The sequence below is a fragment of the Canis aureus genome, chromosome 2 (genome assembly GCF_053574225.1).
Source record: "Canis aureus isolate CA01 chromosome 2, VMU_Caureus_v.1.0, whole genome shotgun sequence".
Classification (NCBI taxonomy): domain Eukaryota; kingdom Metazoa; phylum Chordata; class Mammalia; order Carnivora; family Canidae; genus Canis; species Canis aureus.
In genome coordinates this window covers 3389530-3415447 of record NC_135612.1, presented here as the reverse complement: position 1 = coordinate 3415447, position 25918 = coordinate 3389530, and the positions used below count along the sequence as shown (strand labels likewise).

The 25918-nt window shown below is 36.3% G+C and overlaps 1 protein-coding gene across 11 annotated transcripts in view; it reads left to right on the top strand.

The window, feature by feature from the left end:
• FER (FER tyrosine kinase) overlaps positions 1-25918 on the top strand; it is a 434062-nt gene that overhangs the window by 200821 nt on the left and 207323 nt on the right. For all 11 annotated transcript variants that reach the window (XM_077861808.1, XM_077861843.1, XM_077861834.1 and 8 more), the window contains one exon: positions 7110-7232. In XM_077861808.1, coding sequence (XP_077717934.1) covers positions 7110-7232 — 123 coding nt within the window. The remainder of the gene's footprint in view (positions 1-7109; positions 7233-25918) is intronic.

Sequence of the window (25918 nt, the reverse complement as noted above, 5' to 3'; positions counted from 1 at the left end):
AGGAGTATCTGAATCTCATTGTAATTCTGGCTTTAGGTACAGACCTGTTCCATAGTTATTAGCCTGTTTAGGGTGTTTGATACAACAGAGTTTATACCTAAACATATTTAGAGTTTGTTTCTAAAACTGTTTGTGTCATAAATGTTGATAGATTTTCAGAGATTCAAATAGCCTTATTCCATTTGTTTAGTAAATATAGATGCAAATCCTTATTGTTGTGTATGATAAAACAAAAACACATGTAGTAAGAAGTGCTCTGGAAAGATCTTATTATTAAGGGAAAAATGCCAAGTTATATTTCTCTCATTTATTTATATGACAGGCATTTGCTAAGACCCATTTTGCAAAGGACCATGTTATTCAGTGTAAGGAGATGAAACTGAAAAATGTATGGCTTCCCAGTGAACTTAAAACCTACTAGGTGAGACAGGTAGAATTCATGTACAGGGAAATATTAAAGATGCAGAATTAAGGATGATTGAGCCAAGAAATTTGAAATAATATATGATGATGAATTAAAAATAACAATATTGAATATTTTAGAATAAAACAAAAAATCCTCTATGTAATGGCATATCATAATCTTTTATTTCTTTATCCATTTATTCAGGAAATACTAATTGAGCAAGTAATGTGTAAGGCCCAGGAATATGAGTCAATAAAACAAAAATAACCCAAAAGTGGAGATTTTAATTATTGTGTGAAATTGGGTAGCCCAATTTGTTAAATCATTGATTCATTCAGCAGGTATTTATTGGATGTCTATTATGTGCTGAATTCCACTTCAAGCTGGTAGATTTAGTCTTTGCGTGTACCAGACAGGTTTACTTTGTTCTATTGTTGTCAAAATCTCTAGGCTTTTTGAACGACATGTATTTTTAAATTCATGCCATGAGTCTTAAGGAAGACTAAGTGAAGGTGAGTAAATTCAAAACTTGTTTGAGAATGAAAGACCTAAATGTGAGACAGGAATCCATTAGAATCCTAGAGGAGAACACAAGCAGCAACTTCTATGACCTTGGCTGCAGCATCTTCTTGCTAGACACATCTCCAAAGGCAAGGAAAACAAAGGCAAAAATGAACTATTTGGACCTCATCTAGATACAAAAGACTTCTGTACAGCAAAGGAAACAGTCAACAAAACCAAAAGGCAACAGAATGAGAGAAGATATTTGCAAATGCCTCATCAGCTACAGAGGTAGTATCCAAAATCTATAAAGAACTTATCAAACTCAACATCCAAAGAACAAACAATCCAATCAAGAAATGGGTGAACAGACATTTCTCCAAAGAAGACTTACAGATGGCCAACAGACACATGAAAAAAGTCTCAACATCACTTGGCATCAGGAAGATACAAATCAAAATTGTAAACAAATCAAAATCTCACGCCAGTCAGAATGGCTAAAGTGAACAAGTTAGGAAACGACAGATGGTGGCGAGGTTGCCGAGAAAGGGGAACCATTGTACACTGTTGGTGGGAATGCAAACTGGTATAGCCATCCTGGAAAATATTCTAGAAGTTCTTCAAAGAGTTGAAAATAGAGCTACGCTGCAACCCAGCAATTGCTTTACTGGGTATTTACCCCAAAGATACAAATGTAGTGATCCAAAAAAGATATATATTTATACATACACACACACACCTATCTACAATGGAATAATACTCAGCCATCAAAAATTGAAATTTTGCCTTTTGCAACCATGTAGTTGGAATTAGAGGGTATTATGCTAAGCAAAATAAGTCAATCAGAGAAAGAATTATCATATGATCTCACTTATATGTGGAATTTAAGAAACAAAACAGAAGACCCCAGGGGAAGAGAAGAAAAAATAAAACAAGATGAAATCAGAGAGGGAGACAAACCATAAGAGACTCTTAATTGTAGGAAACAAACTGAGGGTCACTGGAGTAGAGGAGGGTGGGTGGATGGGGTCACTGGGTGATGGATATTAATGAGGGCATGTGATGTAATGAACACTGCATATTATATAGGACTGATGAATCACTGAAGACCTCTATCTCTGAAACTCATAATACATTATATATTGATGGATTGAAATTAAAGAAAATAAACATTTAAAAAAACAAAACTTGTTTGAATGACAGTTCATCCCATGTTTATGCCTCATTGTATATTTTGAATTATTTTAATCACTCTACTCCTACCCTTCAAGTATCCAAAAGAGGTGATAAGTACCTTGAAGTCAAAAGAAACTGCCCTAGGTTATCATTTTTTGTGCCCTTGACACACAGTTAAAGACTTAGGGGACTTACTTTCTTCTTAACAATTAAAGCCTTAACAAAAGCTCATTAACATTAATTTCCAGGAAAGACTGAGTGAGTACTTTTAAGGCCCAAGGATACGATGGTGGAGCCTATAATCTAGGAGGGAGGCCCACAGTCATTTGTAAATCACACATGTTATATATAATTATAAACTGTAAAGTAATAATTATAAGCTGTAAGGTAGATGCACATTGCTATAAAAGCTTTTGACTGGGAAACTTAAGGAAGTTAAGTTTGAGACAACATCTGAATAATGAGTAACAGTTAAGTAGGAAAAGACATATAGAAACCTTATTAATAAAAAAAAAAAAAAAGAAAGAAACCTTATTAATACGATTTCCCAAACTCTCCAGCCACCCTTCCTGTGTACTGGTTTAATGAGTTACTTACAAGTATTCCATGTGCTGTTTTTATTGGAGAAAGCTAAAGCTTATGTTTTATGTTTCCATTTTTAGGTATTTTACCAAAAAAAGGGAATGTTTTATTTAGCTTTTTTTTTTTTTTAAATTTAGGTTATGCATCTCAGCTGCCCTCTTTGAGAAATCCTTTCTTTTTTTCTCTTTGAGAAATCCTTTCTTTTCTTTCTTTCTTTTTTCTTTTCTTTTCTTTTCTTTTCTTTTCTTTTCTTTTCTTTTCTTTCTTTTCTTTTCTTTTCTTTTCTTTTCTTTTCTTTTCTTTTCTTTTCTTTTCTTTTCTTCTTTTTTTCCCTTCCTTCCTTCCTCCTTCCTTCCTTCCTTCTTTTCTTTCTTTTCTTTTCTTTTTTCTTTTTTTCTTTCTTTTCTTTTCTCTCTCTTCTTTCTTTCTTTCTTTCTTTCTTTCTTTCTTTCTTTCTTTCTTTCTTTCTTTCTTTCTTTCTTTCTTTCTTCTTTCCTTTCTTCTTTCTCTTTCATTTGCTTCCTTGCTCCCTTGCTTTTCCTTAAGCCTTCTTGTTCTCAATTCTTTTTCAGGGGATCTTCTCAGGCATATGATTTCAGATTACATTCATTGTAACCCCCCACATTACATTCATTGAACCCCCATCTCATTTTTGTATGCATATTCTGTTCTGACTTCTTTGTATAATAATAGTACTCTGGAAGTATGTATAGCAACAAAATCTGATGCTGTTTTTTATGGGTTTTTCATCCATATGATTCTTAAGTAGCACAGTGATAACTCAGAAACAACTTCTAGATGTAGCAAATGTTTTCATAAGACCACCTTATGGGTTCAGTGTATATTCTTTGAGTATTTTTTGATATATTCTAATTATAGGCATCTATATAATTTTTATTTTATAAAATTTGAATTATCATATTTTATGCATACTTTTTTTTTAAATTTTTTTATGATAGTCACAGAGAGAGAGAGAGAGAGGCAGAGACACAGGCAGAGGGAGAAGCAGGCTCCATGCACCGGGAGCCTGATGTGGGACTCGATCCCGGGTCTCCAGGATCGCGCCCTGGGCCTAAGGCAGGCGCCAAACCGCTGCGCCACCCAGGGATCCCTATGCATACTTTTTAATGACCTATTACTTGATGCTTAATCATGTAATACAAATGACAATCAACAAAATGACCTTTGTGGAAGTTTGCAAAAATTTATTCTCTACTACTATTTTTTATTGCTTCTTTTGGAATTCACTTAAGAGATCATTAGTAGCTCCAAGGAAAAGTGTCTTACTTAAGATTAGTCTGGATTCTCTCATTTGTATTATTTTCACAGCCATGTAGAAAACTTAAAAAAGAATCCATTTTTTGGTGAACCAAACCTTATCATCTGAGCTATAAGAAATTTATACAGATTTGTAACAAGATCAAATTTTAATATTTGGAATTTTGAGAGTATCAAGGAACAAGTCCTCAACAGTTTTCTTGAATGTGTTACTCTTGACCTTAGCTTGATGCTTAGCTGAACTTGGTAAGCATATGTCATCTTAGCATTGTTTTTAGATTCATTACTTTATCTTCATAGTTAAGAAAGCGAGTTAACTGGTTTTGCACAATTAGGACTCTGAGAACTTCACTGATGTGAACTGATTGCTTTAAAATGATAATTGCTAGAAACCAGTTTCTTATATCATCCCTTGTATTCACTGTCTTCACCCATCATGATTACTATGTCAATGACAGAAAACTCTCTTTAAACTTAAAATCCAGGTATGTTCTTAAATGAAAATTCCCATTATTCTATTCACTGTTTCTCTAGTTATACAAGTGTTTTAGAATTTTGTACAAGACATTATATTATGACACTAGTGGCTGATTTGAAATTTGATTCTCTGAATTTTATCATGTTACTTACTGTTGAACATTATACTTCAGTGTCTTGAGCTTGGGTGTGTGTTTTCAGTATTCATTTCTAAGTTGAGTTATCTTACTTGTGTCTTTAACTTCACACTCATTTTATATGCATTATATTTCATTTATTCGTACGTATTTTTTGATCCAGGCAGTACATGTCAGGCACTGTTCTAAACCATGGGAATACTGTGATGTTAAAAATTTATTAACTCATGAACTTACATTCTAGAGGAAGAAATAGACAATAAACAAGAAAAATAGCTATGATATTAGATGGTTATAAGTTCTGAGCAAAATTTCAGTAAGAAAAGGGAGATTAGTTTAGTTGGGGCGAGAAAATGGAGTATTGAATGTTGTATGGGGTGGTCAGAGAAGACCTTACTGAAAAGGTGACATATGCTGAAAGACTGGAGCAAGTAAGAGAGCAAGTAAGGGTCGTTACCCGTACGACCATCTGAGGAACTATTCAAGCAGCAAATTCAAACTCCCTGAGTAAGGAGTGTGTATAGTGTGTTTCACTAAAATTATGTGGCTGGAGGGAAGCTGGGAGAGGGGTGGGTAGTGGTAAGAGATGATGTAAGAGAGATGACAGAGGACAGATGAGTTTCAGAGACCATAGTAAGGACTTTGGCATTTATTCTGAGGGAAGTAAGAATATAAGCAAAGTAATGGAATGATCTGCTGTAACAGGATCACCTGATGCTATGTTGACAGTAGACAGAAGGAAGACAAAGGGAAGAGACATAGGGTTTTTAACTTATTTTTTTTTTAAGATTTTATTTATTTGAGACAGAGAGCCTAAGCCGGGAGGAGGGTCAGAAGGAGAGGGAGAAGCCAACTTCTCGCCCCGTGGAGCTCTATCCCAGGACCCTAGGAATCAGACCTGAGCGGAGGCAGTCACTTAACCAACTGAGCCACCCAGGCGCCCCTACATTTTTAACTTTATGGGGGAATGAATTGTCAGTAATTATTGACTAATAGAATTGTATGTAAGTGTACAACATGATGATTTGATACACATTGTAAAATGATTACCAGGATCAAAACCATTAACACCTCACAGTTAATGTTAAATACTCTTCTTGTACGCATGGTCAGAATGCTTAAGATTGACTCTCCGCAACTTTCAAGCATATAATACTGTATATTTGGTTGAAATATCCCCATTGTTACTATTGTTATTATGCATTACACATCTATGAACTTTTTCATTTCTTTATTTTTTAATCAGTTTAATGTAAGAATGGCTTTCAGTATATCTGATTATTTACAGATAATGATTATTCCTTGAGAAAAGGTAATTTACACTTTAAGTTTCTTCTTCTTTATCTGGATATGGAATTATTTTTGTAACCCAAGGATTATTATTGCTTTAGTGATTTAATAATTGAACGTGTACCAGTGCCATATACTGAGCAAAGGGGTTTGTATGTTGATACTTGGTCAAGCCTCATACTTACTCTTTGAGGAGATCCAAATATTATTTGTTTCACCGATGAATAAACTGAATGCTGAGAGAACTTGCTTAGCACATTGCATGACTAATAATAGATTAGTGTCTTCAGTATGAAATATTCTTAAGCATCATTGTTAATATATCATAGTAGGTCTGGCCGGTGTATTCAAAAATTCTTCAGGCAACTTATCAACAGTTGCCCTGAATTTACTCTAACACAACCTGCCCTGAATTGAATGATATTCTATGATTAGTTTTACAGTAAACTAACTCCTGTTTGTTCCTTACTTGATAAAACAAATGTCCATTTAAAGGTGGTATATAAATCAGATTCTGGTAAATTGAATCTTACTTTTTGCTATGGAAAAGGAACCTTAATTTTTTTTTATCTTTTAACTAAGAAAATAATCTTCCAGTGACATAAATAATATCCAAATTTAGGTACTCTTTAAATATTCTTATTTCTTAACATAGAGTTTTCTTAGAGCACATTCATATTGGTATCTGTATACATCACCTGCATATATATGGGCAACCTTTGTGAACTATCAGAAGTTTTTATTCTATTACTTTGGATTCCAGTGCTTCCTGCATTGAAAGGTGTGACCAGTAAGATATTTTTTATTTGCTAAATGTATTGCTATCAGTTCATCCATATGACCTGCTTGCCTATTTGAAATATAAATACAGGGAAAGGGAATGTGACAGAGTCTGAGAAAATGTTACTTATCCTATGTTATGAAATCACAAAGTGCAAGATTTGAGCATGCCGATATTTGTAGTTTTGTCACTGTGCATTTTCTTTCTTTGTCAGTGGTGTGTAAGATGACGAGGTGCTTTTGGTGAAAGAATAATGTGTGAATAACCCCACCATAGAAATACCAATTACTACTGTATTGATAAGGAGGAAATGGTGATCTTTTATTTTTACTTTTACCATCTGATCCTAGTATCAAGTATATTCACACTATTGTTGTGCAACAATAGTTTTTCTTAGTGGAACTTAATTTATTACTGAATGGAGTCTTGCTGAAGCAATGTCTTCATATTTATTCTTCTTTATTGTTTTTTTTTTCTCCAGAATCTATATCGATTTGAAGGCACTGGTTTTTCAAACATTCCTCAACTTATAGATCATCACTATACAACAAAACAGGTCATCACTAAGAAGTCAGGTGTAGTTCTGCTGAATCCTATTCCTAAGGTAAGTACATTTGTGTGTATATGATGTGTATATGTATATAAGTTTCTTAGATTATTTATAAATGTTTGGAAACCAGAGGGCTTTGTGATTACCAATGACACTAATGTTGAAGCATAGCATTTCCTTGGTTTTATTAAGGTAGGCTGCCTTTTTAATCTGCATTTGCTGGGTTTCAAATGGCCTATTCTTCTTTTTTCTTCCCAGTTTTCCTTGAAAGACTTGAGGCTTTTTTTCTTACTTTATAAGGTTTGACTTTGAGTTCAGTTTATAAGAGATTTTAAGATGCAGAAAGTCAAAGAATATGTCCAGCAATTATGAGTGAAATAGAATTTTAATTTTGGAGGTTAAGTTTACAATATATTATAAAGAAGTTTTAAAAACTACCTTACTTTTCTCAAATATAATAAATCATAAGTTTCTTATGTGGGGCTGGCAGGTAGCTAGCTGGGTGAGAAATTGTTCTAGGTAACTTTTACCTCTAAGATCTAGCACAGAACACATTACTTCCATGTGCTTTAGGAGATTTGTGAGGTAAACAGTGGGTATAAAGATGGTTTGTGTTTTATGGTAAAACCTGTGGGGCCTGGCTCAAAGTAGAGCAATAGAGCTGGCTTGGCCTTTAAGTACTTTTGATGTATCAGAACTTGAACTGGGGTAGTCAACTGTCCTTTTCTTTGAGGCCATCTACTATGAAGTACAGCAGAGGGATAAACAGCCATAAAATCTGGTAGGTTAATACCTGCTAATTCAATTTTTATATATCTAAGGATGACTTTTAATATGAAGCAAGCGCTATTCCCAAGAATGCTAATATGTAATCCAGATTCAGCGAAAGAAATTAAAAAAAAAAAAAAAAGCAACAGTTATACTATCCTTTGTTGGTCTAGAACTCATGTTGTATTACTCGGTCATCACTGAGGGGCTGAGCCTTAACCTTCCTTTCACGGAAGATTTTGACACTAATTCTGTGGCTAAGAAATTAGCCTTCTTGCCAATTTTTCTAGAATTATAAGATTGGCTCTTTTTTCATTTGTATTTTTCCATTTGCTATTACCCCCATTTCAATTTCAGAAACCCCTATAAAAATTCTGTTAGTTTGAAACAACTTGTCATGTTTTTCTCTAGGAAACAGAGAACTCTGTCAATGTTTCTTCCTCCATCAATGAATGAATTTTTTTTTTCCCTTCAAAGATTTTAATGGAGATTATTGCCTAAACATTTTTTAATCCATCTGAGAAAAGTTTTAGATTCAGAGAGCAATACAAGCACAGAAGCAGGAAGTCTTTCTAGTTTTGAGGATACAGGAGGCAAGATAGAGGAGTAAAATCTGAAATGGTTTTCTTAACCCAAAATCTTCTAGAAAGCTCAAAAGATGGATACTAGGAAAATTTCACTTTTCTAGACCTTGGTAGGCAATGAATGAATAACTGCTGTTGTTCTGCAGAATTCTAGTTCTTTTCTTTGCCTAAGATGATCTACTCCTGCCGCTCCATTTACTATTTATATACCAGAGACTTAGAAACTTATATTTCTAGCTTACATTTACTCTTTTTCCTGAAAGACATAGACTTTTCTACTCTTTACGTAAAACTGAGTTTAACTCCAAACTTTGTTTTTTCCTTTTTCAATAAATGGCACAAGTTTTCCCCACTATCCAAAAATAGAGCGTTCCTGCGAAATCTTTTGTAAGTCAAATAACATAAAACACAGAAGCAATTACCGTTTCACAAAAGCAAAAATCCTCTTTGAATTTCTTTTAGTTAGCAAACATAGGTGCTAATATAAGTCTTTTGTAAAAGCAGAGTGGCATAAAGCAAACATTTGGATAATGAGGGAGCTAGTACCACCCAATAGCTGCTCAAACCAAAAATGTAGGGGGTTGTCTTCAACATCTCCTCTGCCACTGCCCTCCCTCTGTCCCTTAAATGACAGGAGTTTTGTATACTTACCGGTACATGCAAAAGTATGTTCTTTAATTCCAGTATAATTCCAGCATGAAATAAAATTAAGCACAGTGAGAATACTTCTTACCCCTGTTAGGTCAACAAGATATGCAACTGGGTTTTCAGAGATATTGATATCCTGTTTTACAGCCAACCAAATATTTGCATTTCCTACTTGCTGAGCCAGGTCTAAATTGAGAGACCAAAGCCATAAAAGAGGCGCATAAAAATGCAGATCTGGGCTTGAATAAGAATATATAATTTCAAATAAAGCTATATCCTTCTCTATATGAAATTTTCCCTGAATCGAGCCTAGAGAAATGGAGTAGATTCTGTGGACTGTTACATGGCCAATTATTCTCTTTCTCCCAAACCCCCAACACTGGCTGTGGAGCTGATTGTCTCATCATTTTATATAGCATTTTATACTGCTGAAAGCTAGAGAAAATTAAGGAGCTATGTATGATTGTTTTATGAGGTAGAAATTTTGAAGTTTATCTAGTCGACTATTAACCTGATCTACAGTGCTGGTATTTGAAATAGGCAGATCATTATCTGTTTGTTGTAAATATTATTATGCACATTATTTAATGAATCATATTATGCTTTTAAAAGAAAATCACAAAGCAGAGGTTGTGAAAGTTAGGCAGTTTTCAATTATGAGTGAAGAACAAATTGATATGGATTTTATTATGGTGGTATTATCTGTTATGTATCTTCCTTTGAGAAATTATTTATACTCTTATAACGGGAATCTATTTCCTGATTTAATTTGTGTAAGAAGTTAATGTCTTTGACCATATAATATGCTGTAAAACATCTCATTTCCATCTTGCCAAGACTTCATTTTTAGCCTCCATAAAGAGTGCTATTTTGGTCTCAATATAATTTCTGTTTATAGCAACTTACTGCTTACTTCCTATTTATTTCATTCCTACCCATGAAAATACAAGTATATCATCATGCTGCCTAACTGGAGGACACGGTGGCCAAAGGATTCTCTTATTTATCTTTAGAAGTACAGAAAACTAGACAATCTAGAATTAGGATTTTTTTTTTTAGAATTAGGATTTATTTAGCTTTCTCGGGATGATAAAGCTCGTGGGTGCCCGAGACAGCCCTCCCTCACTTTCCCCTGGCAGATTTCTCCTGTGCTGCTTCCCAAAGCTGGTGAAAAGGTATGGAAGACGCAAGACATTGTTGTAAACAGGGATTATTGATCACCCAGCACCTCCCTTCTTATGTTAGCAAGCACACTGGCTATGCACGGAGTCCGTCCTGGGTCAGTTTCTGTTCCTATCACTTATCACAGAGGCCTTTTCTGACTATTTTGTGTGAAATAACACCTTACGCCCTTTGGTTCCACTCTTCTCCTTCTTCATATCTGTTTGCTACAATTGTGTATGCTTGAAATGATTTCATTTGATGTATTTTTACTTGTCTGTCTTCCCCAAGTGTAAATTCCAATAAGGGCCAGAATTACTTTTAACAATTAGTGCAGCTGTAGCCCCATGCCTAGAACAGTGTTCTCCCATAGTAGGTGTTCAGTAAATACTTGTTGAAGCATTGAATTCATTGAGCAATTGCTAGAAACCAGGTACTTGCTGAGCTTTTCATATGCATTATCTCATTTAACCCTTACATATTCCTATGAAGTATTATAATTAGCCCCATACAAAGTTAGTGTTGTTTTTAACCTCAGACAATGTTATGAATGAGGAGCTGAAGCTTAAAAATCATAACTGACTTGCACAAGATGACACAATAGGTAAGAGGCAGAGCTGAGATGGGAGCCTATGATCTACCTACTATCTGTCTAGACTGTGGAGAACAGACTTCAGAGACTAGAATAAACTGCTTATTCTAAGGAACAAGGGTGTGGATTTAAGGAAAAGGAGGTATCTTTGATTCCATAAAATGTTAAGTTGAAAAAGGCTGTAACGTCAAAAACTGTACTACGGGTTTTTATGAAAGGAAAATCAATAAACAGTAATACTGGGTGATAGAGCTGGGACTTGAGGTAAAATATAGGGATTGATAAGGTGTAGTTAAGAAAGACACCTAGTTCAACTTTACCATTTAAACAGTGACTTGAAAGTTTATTTACCTTGTTAAGTTTGATATTTCTTCAGATTTAGCTGTTTTTTTTTTTTTATTAAGAAATTTCTTTCAGAATGGAAATTAAAGTTCATGAATAAATTCAGGTGAGTTAAGGCAATGAGCCATTAAGAACTCTAGAACTCTGAACTTCAGACAAATGAGTTGCATGCCAGCTGAAATCAGGTACTTACTGCTTTTCATCAGAATTTAGTGCAGGAGGCCAGAGAGTAGAAGTAGATTTTTGCAGAGAGTAAGTCTTTCTGTGACAGACAGGTTTGAGACAACAGCTTTCATGTTGGATACAGGCAAGCAAAGAACAGTTCATACAAGACAAAACTGTACTTTTAATTAGACAATCTCTTCACGGTGTTAGTTTCAGGTCATTTAAAGACTGTTTATTTTATGTAGCTTGTTAAGTAACATAGCTTGCTTGCTTCGTCCAGTATTACTGCTTAATGATTTTCCTTCTCTAGAGGCTTCTGATACAGTTTTTGATCCACTGAAGTCTTTTCAGTTTACCATTTTGTGGAATGAAAGAGACTTATTTTTCCTTAAATCTATATCCATAGTCTTTAATTACGTAATTAGATTGTGAAAATAATTTAAAATTTTAATGGAGCCTGGAAAGTATATGTGATTTAGTATTTATTCATCTAACAAATATTTCCTTAACACACACACACACACACACACACACACACACTCTGCTGCACAGTGATCTACATACTATGTCAGAGTGCAATAAATACTATGAAATGAAACCTGTTAAGAAGATAATGACCTGGGGATCCCTGGGTGGCGCAGCGGTTTGGCGCCTGCCTTTGGCCCAGGGCGTGATCCTGGAGACCCGGGATCGAACCCCACGTCGGGCTCCCGGTGCATGGAGCCTGCTTCTCCCTCTGCCTGTGTCTCTGCCTCTCTCTCTTTCTCTCTCTCTCTCTGTGACTATCATAAATAAATTAAAAAAAAAAAAAAAAGAAGAAGAAGAAGAAGAAGATAATGACCTGAGTGTGACGATGAGGTCAGGGGTTGGGTGGTGTGTGTGTGTGTGTGTGTGTCAGTGTGTAGGGGCAGATACTTTTTAAAAACGTTGTGATCCAAGCAGGAAGGCCTTCTAATGAATTTTGAAGAGAAATGTGAACCAAACCAAGGACTTCTCTGTATGGTTATACATTAAAGCCTTTAACAACACATCATGCTTACTGACCTATGAGAACAGATGACAATTCTAAACCACTAGAACCATGCTGCTGCTGGCTGGATTTCTTCCATGAGTGTCTGGGGGAAGAGTGTTCCTTGTTGTGAATGAGGAGCTGCAGAAGCTAGTGTGGCAGGAACAGTGGGGTCTAATGGAAGAGTGATTGGAGGTGAGCACAGATTTGGATTAATTTAATAATTAATGTATATCATCTTAAAAGGCCAATTGTTTATTATGTAATTTAAGAAATTCCCTTCATTTGAATAGAAGCTCAGTATAAAATTTTATAACGTTGCATAGTGAGTCCCTTCAAAACAAAAGATCTATGTTTAATAGTGCTAGTAATTTCAAGGGAATATTTTTGCAATAATATGGCCGCCTAAGTAAATTAGAGTAAAACATACGTTATTAATTTCTAAGAACTTTTCTCCCCAGCCCATTGTTATTTTTTCAGTTTTTGTATTGCTTGATTTTTGCCCCTCCCCCCTCCACCAACCAGTTAGCTCAATTCTGACACTACCTGAAGATAGAATCAGCTCCCGTAATTTAAGGACTTAATTCTACAAGACCGTCCCACCTCCTCTGCCCAAATTCAGATGCCAGTCTTCAGGTTGTCACCTGTGCTTCTGACATACTGGTGATAGATTGGAGGTTCCAATGACCCCGTCTGTAGGTTCAATTAATTTGCCAGAGTGCCTCCCAGAACTTCAAAAAACAGTCTACTTAGTAGATGACCAGTTTAATATGAAAGGACATAATTCAGGAACAGCCAGATGTTTGAGATTCATGTGAGACAAGGTATATGAGAAGGGGAATGGCACTTTCTTGATTTCTAAGGGTACAACTGTTTGCGAATTTCCACACCATTACCAACTTGGAATCTCTCCCTAGCCTGTCTTTCTGGGTTTATATGGAGGTTTTATTAATGGGCATGATTAATTAAATCATTGGGCACTGGGGCTTGAACGCAATCTCTAGCCTCTCTTCCCTCCCCTGAGGTCAAGGGGGTGGGACTGAAAACTCCAACCCTCAAATCACAGGGTGAGTTTTTTTTTTTTTTTTTAAACAGGGTAAGTTTTTATGGCAACTAGCCCTATCCTTAGGTTACCTAGAAGCCAGCCAACTGTCACTTGTTAACATAACAAAAGACACCTTTATGGTTCTCAGCATTTAGGAATTTCCAAGGGTGTTAGGAGCTCTGTGCCAGAAATAAAGACAAAGACAAAATACAATTTCTTACTATAAATCATAATATCACACTCAGTAATATTATTTTAAGAGGCATCTAGCTAGCTGTGCTTTTGCAATTAATCCTCTTATGCTGTCAATTTGTATAGGATTTTTAAAAAGTGCTGTCTGTTTAAAAAATGTGAAGATAAATAAGTGAGATTTTTTTTTTTAGCTCTTGAAAATGAAATTTAGCATGTCAAATTAGATTTCCAATTATGGAAGCCACAGTTTGGGGGAAAAAAAAACTTCTGATATAGAATGCTCACTGTTAAGATTTCTATTTAATTGCCTCTTAGATCAATAATTAGGTCTGTTAAGAGTAGAAGAACACAAAAAATTACAACATGTCCTCCTCAGGATAAATTCATCAAGAATGTAATAAATCTCCATGTGGACCTCTGAATTGAGCAGAAGGAATCCAATAGATTTTATTTATTTATTAGATAGAGACACACACAAAGAGAGCAAGAGGGGCAGAGACATAGGCAGAGGGAGAAGCAGGCTCCATGCAGTGAACCCGACGTGGGACTTGATCCCGGGTCTCCAGGATCACACCCTGGGCTGAAGGTGGTGCTCAACCGCTGAGCCACCGGGGCTGCCCAGAATGCAGTTTTATTTTATTTTATTTTATTTTATTTTTTTAAAGATTTATTTATTTATTTATTTATTTATTTATTTATTTATTTATAATAGACATAGAGAGAGAGAGAGGCAGAGACACAGGAGGAGGGCGAGCAGGCTCCATGCCGGTAACCCGACGTGGGACTCGATCCCCGGACTCCAGGATCGCGCCCTGGGCCAAAGGCAGGCGCCAAACCGCTGAGCCACCCAGGGATCCCCAGAATCCAATTTTAAAAGCCAGTTTTCACTACACTCAACCATGTGATCTGGAGCAAGTCAACCGCCTACAGTAACCCTACATGGTTGTTGTAAACATCATGTAAGAGAATCCCCAGATATATGTTGGAAACTGTAAAATACCATATTCTTACTTTAAAAACTTTTTCACATGACAAATCACAACAGAGGGCAAATTTGGAAGATTTTAAATTATGAAGGAAGAAAAAAGACATTTATTGGGTGCATAGTCATCAAAACTACAAAAGACATTTATTGGGCGCCAATATTATTTGCACTCTACTTCTATTATTTTATTAAATCTTCTCAACAACTGTGAATTGAGGGAGGAAAGTCAGAGTTTGTAATTTATCCTGAATCATATTTCTTGTAAATTTTCAAGGTGTGTCCTGAAACTGATTCTGTTCCATTTATCATCTTTCTACTACAGTCTCCACTGGCATCAATTATAATCTGTGGTCTCAGTCATGTCAGTAGTGTAACAACAACTTGTTTCTACACTCCAGTATTCTAGCACTAGGAAGTAACAGTAAACTTGACAGTTACGGTGTCATCCTTTATGAAAATTAGTCCAGCAGGAAGTATATAACCTGTTGTGCGCGGTAGCTTTGAAACTTTCAGCCTTCATTTAGCATCATCTGGGAAGTTGTATTAAACTTGGGTTTTAGACTTGATCCATTTAGTAAAGTAAAAGAAGCCTGTCAAACGACACATAATATGTAGACTGACTTCCAGTTTCTTATCTCAAACTTGACCAGCAGTTAATTTAAGGAAGAGCAATGTTAGACTCAAAATTAATAGGCCCTGGAGACCTCTGATCTTCTTTAAATGACCTCTCAGGAGTATTTTATCATAAGCCTACCTCATACTTTCTTAAATATTATGGTTTTTTTCAGTCTAAGGAGCTAAGTTTTTCAGTAATCATTCCATATATATATTTATTTACCTTGTAAATATTTTAGGGATGATCGGAACAGGTAGATGAATCCCAAGAAGCTAAAAGAATAATTCACTGGAATTTTTTATTTATTTTATTTATTTATTTATTATTATTATTATTATTTTTTAATGATAGTCACACAGAGAGAGATAGAGAGGCAGAGACACAGGCAGAGGGAGAAGCAGGCTCCATGCACCGGGAGCCCGACGTGGGGTTCGATCCCGGGTCTCCAGGATCGCACCCTGGGTCAAAGGCAGGCGCCAAACCGCTGCGCCACCCAGGGATCCCCTGGAATTTTTTAAATGCAAGTAGAAGGCCAGATTTCGTTTTTATAGCACAAACATTGCCTGAAGTGTGTCATTTCACCATTTTAAAGTATTAATGGGACGTTTCTATGTGCACAGGACCAGAGAAGCATGTAGAAACATACAAGAAAATATATAGGAGGGTTTCTGGCATAAACTTGGTTGATGACTTCGCAATTTTTACCCTATTCCCTGCTGGAAACCACAGTGAAGAGAACAACAAAAGCAAAATATCTATCAACTGCATTTTTCATGAAACTAAGAACCATGTATAGCTTGATGAAGTTTTGGAATATAGGTCTGGTGGGGGGAGGTCTGGAGCTGACGACCAAGAAAGAATTCTTGAGACGTCTTTGGTGCAAAATGATGGTTTTATTAAAGCACTGGGATAGAACCCGTGGGCAGGAAGAGCTGCTGCCCTGGGCCTGTGAGGGGTGGCTGATTATATACCTGGGAATGGGAATGGGAGGGGTTTGAGGATAGCGTCCTCTCTAAAGAATTTTGGAAGCAAGGTTTCCAGGACCTTGAGGGGCCGGCTATTGTTGGGAAAGGTCATTTATTACCATCTAATAAAACCTGAGCCATGAGGTGGATATCGATGGGCCATGTGCATGGGGGATGATCACCAACATGTATCTTGGGGGGTAGAGATAAAGGAAATTTCTAAAGGAATTTATATATGTTAAAGTAGACTTACAGGCTCCTGGGGGTGAAGCTAAGATTGCCTCTTGCCCTTAGAAAAGTCTGAACATCCCGGCAGTTGAGACCATAGAGGAATGTCCCTCTGCCTGTTTCAGGGACTTGTCAGTGTGCTGCCCTGGGCTCGTGCCTTATCCTCAGCTAGTCCTCTGTTCCCCCATCATAATTCACTGACTTCAAAGTACATGTTATGGTAGCCAACCTTGATTGGGCAGAAATTGTATAGCACAAAGTTAAGACATTTTCAGATAGCCCAGCTGCTATCGATGTTACCAAGCTCCAGCAAAAATACCTTTTGAAAGAGGAATTTACCCTAAAGTTCTCAGGCTACATTCCTTGCTTGCATCAGTGAATGTGGGAAATGGGTGGGGAAAATAGAATTTTACAAATAACTTAAGTTGATGCAGCCAAAGCTACACTTGGAAAAAAATTTAGAGCCTTAAATAGTTACATCATTAAAAAAGTGAAATAATTGAGTGAAGTATATAACTCAAAAAAATTAAGAGAAACAAATCCACAATTAAATAAAACAAAGCAGAAGGAATTAATAAAGATAAAAGCATAAAGGGATGAATGAGAAAAAGAGAAAAAATATATATAATAACTGCTTTTAAAAAGCTCAGTACAGGGATCCCTGGGTGGCGCAGCGGTTTGGCGCCTGCCTTTGGCCCAGGGCGCGATCCTGGAGACCCGGGATCGAATCCCACGTCGGGCTCCCAGTGCATGGAGCCTGCTTCTCCCTCTGCCTGTGTCTCTGCCTCTCTCTCTCTCTCTCTGACTATCATAAATAAATAAAAATTAAAAAAAAATAAAAATAAAAAATACATTCATTGTATTTAAAAAAAAAAAAAAAGATCAGTACATAATTTAAAACATTTGTTAATTTAATGACGAGAAACCCATACCACAAAAGTACCAATCTCTTAGTATACAAAGAGCCTCTAAAAGTTGTTTAAAAAGAGAGAGACAACCAAACAAAAATTGGCAAGGGGTGTGACCAAATTGCTCAAAAAATAAAACTGCAAATGTCTTTTAAGGATATGGCAAATAATTACTTCACTCAGTGGAATAAATGGAGATTAAAACTATAACGAGGTATCATTTTTTCACCTAGTAGATTGGCAAAACTCACAGTTTAATAATTCACTTTCTTGGCAAAGTTGTGCAGAAAAGGCTCTTAGATACTTTGGTAATGAGAGTATACGTTAGCGGAATCTCTGTAGAAGGAAAGTTGGCGAAATCATCAAAACTACAAAATATATATACCTTTGACTTAGTATTAACAATTCTGTAATCTATTCTTTAATTATATTTATGTACATATGAAGTGTCAGTACAAGGTTAGTCACGCAACATTGTTTGTAATATCAGGATATTGGAAATAATTGAAACCTTCATCAGTAGGTGTCTAGTTAAATCAACTATGGTACCTCACTGGATGGAGAACTGTAAATGAGGAAACTTTCTGTATACTCACTGAGGACAACTCCAAAGTGCATTGTTAACAAAAGAAACTAAGTTATAAAACAGACTTTATGTTACATTATCTTTTGTATAAAAATTATAGAGAACATAAAATTATATGTCTGAATTTACTTTTTAATGATAAAGAAACTTTAAAAATATATTCAAGATGCTGCTATTGATGATGATATCTAACAGAGGATAAATTTTTTTGGTGGTTTTGATATCAGCAGAAGAGGTTTCAGGGAAACTTTTTTACTGTTTGCAATTATTTTATTTTACGGTTTAGATTTTATTTTTTGAAAATACTGTGAGTGTTTTATCCATTCAAAACGTAAATTAAAAAAATATTGAAACTATGGTACCTGCCCTCAACAGTTACAATTTTTCAGGGAGATCGTTTATTAAAAAATTATTGTTAGGGGACTCCTGGGTGGCTCAGTGGTTGAACGTCTGCCTTTGCTCAGGGCGCAATCCCCAGGTCCTGGGATTGAGTCCCACATCGTGCTCCCTGCATGGAGCCTGCTTCTCTCTCTGCCTGTGTCTCTGCCTCTCTCTCTGTGTCTCCCATGAATAAATAAATAAAATCTTAAAAAAAATAAAAAATAAATATTGTTAAAAGGATAAAATATTCATCTTATGTGTTGTTAAAGTAGAAAAAAATTATAAAATAGTGTTAAGATAGTATCCCATTTTCAAAAAATGAAATGAGCATACACATAGAAAATGTGTGTGTGTGTGTGTGTGTGTGTGTTTGTGTGTACAAAAAAGTTGAGGGATCCCTGGGTGGCGCAGCGATTTGGCGCCTGCCTTTGGCCCAGGGTGCGATCCTGGAGACCCGGGATCGAATCCCACGTCGGGCTCCCGGTGCATGGAGCCTGCTTCTCCCTCTGCCTGTGTCTCTGCCTCTCTCTCTCTCTCTCTCTCTCTGTGACCATCATAAATAAATAAATTAAAAAAAAAAGTTGAAAAACTGTACCCCAGAATATTATGATTATCTGATTATCTCCAGTAGAGGAGTTATGGATAATTTTCTTTTGGCTTAAGTTTGGTCTTTAAATTTTTGTCATTGAACATGTTATTATTTTGGTAACATTAAAATTTTTCTAAAATAATATTATATAATAATGTTTAATAGAATACTACAGTGGTGTTTTTAAGACTCTCCCCTACCCCCATGCATAGAAAGAAATTGTATTTTATACAGGACACACAGAATTATAAGTATTGATATGTATGTATGCCTATGCCTGTAACAAGTTTTATAAAACAATTTTTTATGTTTCTTATATGTGATTCATTCTATTATCTTTTTTAAAAGTCTACGTCAAAAAATTGATTTTATGAAACTCAATTTGAAAAATATATAAAAGTTTTTGGTTGTTTTAAAAAATTTTCTGTATGTATTTGACAGCAAGAGAGCACAAGCACAAGGGGAGCAGCAGAGAGAGAGGGAGGGACAGCCTTCCTGCTGAGCAGGGAGTCCCGGGTAGGGCTTGATCCCAGGACCCCGATCATGACCTGAGCCGAAGGCACTTAGCTGACTGAGCCACCCAGGGGCCCCTATAAAGGTTTCTTAAAAACCAATAAAATTTATTTTTAAAGTACTAATATGTGCCAATATATATCAATTCAGAAGAAGAACAAATGGCCTAGGAATGGTTTACACAGGAAGCTGGACTTGAAGTTGGTCCTGAGGATTGGCAGAGGGTGTAGGGAAATTTCTTGTGGTTATAATAAGGGAATAATCCAAGACATGGGAAATGATGGTAAGGGAATAATCTAAGACATGGAACTTGTTTTAAGGAAGTCCAGGTCAGTTTGACGGAAGCAGATGATTTAGAAAGGTGAGTAATCTTAAAAGTTTTGGCTAAAGTCAGACTTTTTTTAGATCACGAATACCAAGATGAGGATTTATCTCTAGAAAATGTCATTCCACTGCAGATTTATAAGCAAGGGGTAAATGTGAACTAAACATATCTAAGGCATAGTTGGTGATACCACATTCCCCACTAAAATGTTGAAGGCTAGCTAAGGCCTTTATTGGCACATTTAAAAACAAATCAATTTTTATCTTACCATGTTTCAGAAAGAATGTATATAGCCATAATCAAGTTATATTCCAGTGAAAGATGTTAAAATAGAAATAAATTACCAGCGCTGGTGAAAAAATAAGTAATGGCGGACATTTAACAACGTAAATAAAATACAAAATGCAGGCTCTTAATGACCTTTGATAACCTTTATGTTGAGCTTGAAATTTAGGTGTAAACCATTACAGAAAAGAGTTCACTAATTTCATGACTAGAGAGGAGGAAGGATATTAATTTGTTTAAAGTGAAGTTTTACTTACCAGTAAGTTCCAAAGGAAATTTCTCTCTTGGGATTTTAGATATAACAATGTCTTTGACAGCATTTCTGGAAAAGTTTAGGAAGACATTTCATTAGTTGCTGCTTTTAGTGTCCTTTAATAATAGCCAAAGGCATAATATAAAATACAACTTAATATAAAAAATTCTGCATCAGCATTTCTTTCTCTATTTTTAGTTTTTGCTGAATAGAATAGTAAAAATCTGTAAGACCCAGATTTATGATTAAAATATTAATAAAATTAGCATCAAATATATTAAAAAGTTTAAAGAAGTTCCAAAATACCAAAAGATTACCCCTATGACATTTACAAATATCTTAAGTATATACCCGAACAATGTAACATTTAGGTTAGTTTGTAGAAAATCTGCACACCCAGTGGAAAAAAAAGTTTTTTCACATGGAATGGGGTATTGTTGAATTTTGTTTTCATTCACACTTTACCCAAACACAAAAAGTGCACAAATATTTTGCCCATAATTTATTTGAGAAATTATCTGTGCTATACAATTTAGTGGAGGATCATCATCTCTTTTTAATGTCTTTTCAAAGCTTAGACAGTGAGAACTGATCTGATATTTGAATGGACTAAAGAGTGAAAGCAAGAAGTCCCTACCAAGAAGAAGACCAAGGCACTCACTCTGACTGAGACTGTGCTTGATGTTGGCACTTCTGTAATCCAAGCAGGAGAGAAGGGGTCAATAGAATAGAAGTGATACGGGTCCCTGGAGTCCCGTGGGACTTCCAAGAGTCCAAGAATGAATCTCGTGGACACAGGAGAGTGAGTAAGGGACAGAAGTTTATTAAGTATGGATACAGAGAAAGCTCTCTGGAGTGAGAGGGGTCCCGCCTGTGTTCTGAGGGCCTGTAGAGTTGGTCTCTTATTGGAAGCCAATTAGGGATCCTAAATTCTTTTAATGTCTCCATTGACATCACCATTGAGTAAGGACTGGTGATAACATCCCTAATGACTAACTTCCTCTTTGGGGTCTAATTATTCTTTGGTCTCAAGTAGCTGTCATAACAAGACACCCTCCCCACCCACACCTAGGGCAGGGCGGTCTGGCTGTTTCCTTGATCCCTGGTTTCCTTACACCTCAGCATTTTGGGGGTTTTTGTGAGCCTGCTTCCCTGGCCCCCTACCCTATCACTGCCCAGCCCTGTTTGTCCCTAACTCAGGAGGGGCAAGGAGAGGTAAGGTCAGGAGTGGAGAGGGGTGTTGGTAAGAGGTAGAAGTACACCTGCAAGAGGAGAGTGCGGTTTGCCTGTGTGTGGCTGGTCTCTTGAGCCACATTACCCTTCTCCTTCACAACTCTGCTCCTCCCCTCTCACTGGCCCCACAGCCTGCGGCCCGCAAAAGCATCGCAGGTAGAAAACCTCCGAAAATGATGTGTAATTGCCATGTTAATTATTTGTCGACTTCACAGAGCGTAGATGTTCGTAAAGTATTCCATAAAAATATCGTCTTGTCTCACGCTCACATTGGACTCTGCAGGAGTTACAGCACTTCTTCATTCAGCCAGCTGTTGTTGTTTTGTCCGACATCCCCATCAGCTAATAAGCCCCTTGGATCTAATAAGGATATTCCCATTCATTTTTGTGCATCTCAGTGTCTGATGCATAATTCAGTAAGTACTTGATGTTATTTTTGAGAAAATCTGGATATTTAATAAATACTTGATGTAATTTTTGAAAAAATGTTATAACTGAGACTATATTTTAGAACAATATAGAAATTTTATTTAGTTCTTAATGTTTCTAAAGTGTAGCGTGGTTGAGGTTAATGAGTGAGCTCCCTTTGGAAATAAGATAGGTTCTGTTTTGGTTCCATTTGTATAATAGTTCATTTCCCACATTTTCATTTTCTTCTTCTATGGTTTTATATTAGAAGTTACTTTTTCAAGGGGTTATCATGCTCTTAGCAAACTTTGTAACTGTTTTTAAGTAGAGAGGAAAATATTTCTGATGCACGCATACTCAGCTTGTCTGTATTTTATACTATTGTGAACCATGTTTGATTGGTTCCATAACATTAATTTAACACCTTGATGAGACTTCTCCCTGCTGTTAATTTAAAGCGGTCAAGCAATCTTACATAATATTTAATATTCCTTATTTGCAAATTACTGTCCTGTATTAACCTATTTCAAAAGTGAAAATGAAATACAAGAACAGGCGTTGCTTGTTTTCACTTTTTAAATGAGCCATTTATCTTTCTTTACCGTATTAACAAAATTAGTGTTAACCTTCTGCTACGTTGTCCTTGAAGGGAAGAATATAATTGTGCCACACAAGACTTGTCCCACATCCTACTTTACTTTTCGTAGACAAAGTACACATGCTAAGAATTTCAATGACTTCAAGATAATAGCATTTAAATTAGAAAGACCAAGGACATTAAAAAGATATCTGCAAGTGATTTTTTAAAATAGGATGCCTCATTCATCTATGAGCCTTAGAGAAAATGAAACTTTAAGTTTTTCCTTCTGTTATTTATGTAATAACTGTTACATATATTAAAACTAGACCATTAAATGGTCTACTAAAAATGAGGTCTTATAACAGAAATACCCATAGAGAGAAATTATCTTGTGGGACATCCTGAAGCCTTTGATTGGTGACTATTTAATGAGAAATAGAATCAAGATCAGCAAAGTTCAGTTATAATTTCTTGTGTGTCTCTTAGTAACAAAGAACTCTCATGTTCAAATCATGGCCCTTGTTGTTTTGTGGTTTACCATACAGATATTTCCTCGTGGTAAACCTAAGAGTTAATGACTTTTAGCAATACTTTTTGGCAATGCTTATATTTTCTTTTGAGTAATAAATCTCTATTTTCTTTTCCCCCTGGACTCACTTCAGTTGGTGACAGTAATACTCTTTTCTTCTTTCTTTCTTTCTTTCTTTCTTTCTTTCTTTCTTTCTTTCTTTCTTTCTTTCTTTTTCTGCAAAAAAAGGTGATTTGATTTGATCTGATTTTTATAAAAGATTTTATTTACTTATTTGAGGGGAGGTGTGGAGGGGGAAGCAGACTCCCTGCTGGGCAGGGATCCTGATGGGGGAACTTGATCCCAGGACTCTGGGATCATGATCTGCAACGAAGGCAGCCTCTTAACCAACTGAGCCAGTCAGGCACCCCAAACAAGTGATTTTATTAAAGTAAGTGATTTTACAGGACCCGTGGGCAGAAAGAGCTGCTAAACTGGGACTGTGAGGAATGGCTGATTATATACGGGAGTTGGGGGAGGTAAGGAAAAAGAGAAATATCCAAAGGACTTTTATATGCCAAAGAAGACTTAAAACATACTGGAGGCCTTGCTATTGTTAAGCTAAAGTTGTTTTTCTCTCTAAGCATTAACATTGTTAGTTGGAAGTTTCCTGGAGAAAGTTATACCCTGCCTATCTGAAGTATTGGCCAATACTTGAGGTTATAATGAAAGTTAATTTTATTTACATTCCCTTCTGCCTTCCTTTTAGGGCAGCCAGGAGTCCCTGAGGAGTGGGGTGGGGCAGGGCGGGGTGGAGGGAGAGGTTTGGGGTGTCACCTTGTCCCTGCCTGCCTTCTGCTCCCTCATCATTTCCCCCTTGTACATTTTTGAACCTTCAATCTTTAAGGTTGTTGAAGGCAAAAAGGTCTTACCTTCTCTAACTTCTCTAACTTCTTCCTGAATAGGGGCATAGAGATGTCTCTCCCTATGGGTCAACGTTAGTAGGGGTATTTATGTACATACTAATTACCAAAGTCAGAGGAGCCACTCCAAAGTAGACAACATATATGAACCTCCTCGAGTAGAAAGGATCACCTGTCATCTGGAATTTATAACAGTGAAGGAGTCTTGGCAACAGGCAGGGAGACCCCGGAATTGACAACAAAATAAAGTTAATGCTATTAGGAGAAAGAGAAGCCTAAATAAAAGACCTTTGATAGGTGACCATAATTTTTCTCCAAATCACAAGATTTATAATCACTGAAGGGAAGAGAGATCGTTTAAAGCACTGATTTGAGTATCTATATCTTTTAGCAATCTTGTTACATTTTAGTGATACTTGGAATATGTACATAACATTTAGTTTTTATGCTAGCACATGTTCCACGTTGTGTAGCAGTGCCATTCTATGCCATTCTATTTTATAGAACCGCTTTACACATTTGTGTTTACGTCAGTATTTAATAGAGAAATCCTATTTTCAGTGTCATTTAGGGCTTTGACCATATACTTATTAAGACTTTCTATGTACCAAACAACATCGTCCAGTCCTAAAGAGGGAACAAAGATGGATATTAGGTGGTCATACCAATGAAACACAAAACATGTCCACCATTGCTTTAAATTTGGAAGGTCGGCTGGGTTGGTAATGGTCTTAATAATGTGTCCTTACATCCAGGCAAACCCCAGAGTACAGCGAGCAGTCTCTCCAGCCTCGGGGAAGCTGTGGACACAGGTTGGAACTGCATAGGCATTGGGTCCTGGTAGGAGCCAGCCATCTGATACTAGGCCTCCTTGAACTACAGTCAGCCTATTGGGTTTTGGAGGGCTATCTTTTGGATTTATGGGTGACTGCGTGTTAGGCTTAGTTAAAAGGTGGTCACTGTGTGCTTGGCTAAAGGCTTTATGTACAATTTTACATCAAGAGGAGTGGCCTCTAGGATAGATATGACTAAGGAACCATCAAGAAGCCCTCTTTGTTTGAGGCCTAGCTTTATTCTAATTTTGAAGAATCACTGGCAAAGGGGAGAAAACTTGTCTCAGGAGATAAGGGCATCTCCAAGTGTATCATCCAATCCAGTCATAGGGAAAGTAGGATCATCCATTATCTCCACAGAATAACAAGCATGGAGATTGTCTGTACATGAACTATAGTGGCAGTTTCTCTGAAGTTTACCTCAGGTTCTCCAGCATCAGTTTTTAGGGTTAGGAAAAAAGGCAATTTTAGTTTTTTAATGACTTCTGGTCAAGAGAATGGAAGAAGATTGGAAACCTGAGTTGGAGAACCAAAGGCCAAATGTTTGAGGAAACCAGAAGAATTCAGGATTTGGTCTAGTTTATAATAAAGAGCATTAAAATGTAATATTTACAAAGATTTGTTAATGAAACATTTTCTCTGTATAATAACCCTCATTTTTAACTAGAAATAGCCAAATCAAGACTAATTTATTTGAAAAGCAAGTCCGGTTTTAACACACTTGGCTTAATTATTTACATAAGTTCAGCAAGAACAGTGATTGACTGTATAGACCAAAAAAATTTGCTTTCCTGGAACTTTAATAAGGCATCTCTAGATTGAACTTTTAATGGCCCCTCTAGGCCAGAAGCCAAGCCAAATACTTCCCATCAGACATGTCTTCAACACTTATACATTTGGGCAGATTTCTCGAGGACCCCAAAGTATCCTGAGGTCCTGTACCTCGAGGAGGTGACATTCTTTATTCACCTGGTAGGACTGATGAGAACTCTTTCAACAAGGTATCAGGCCAAGATTTTCAAGGGCTTATGGCTCTATGCTTCATAAGGTCAACCTCCATTCTTTTAAGTTGCATGGTCATATCTGAGTCTATGCATATCTCTCAAATATGACAT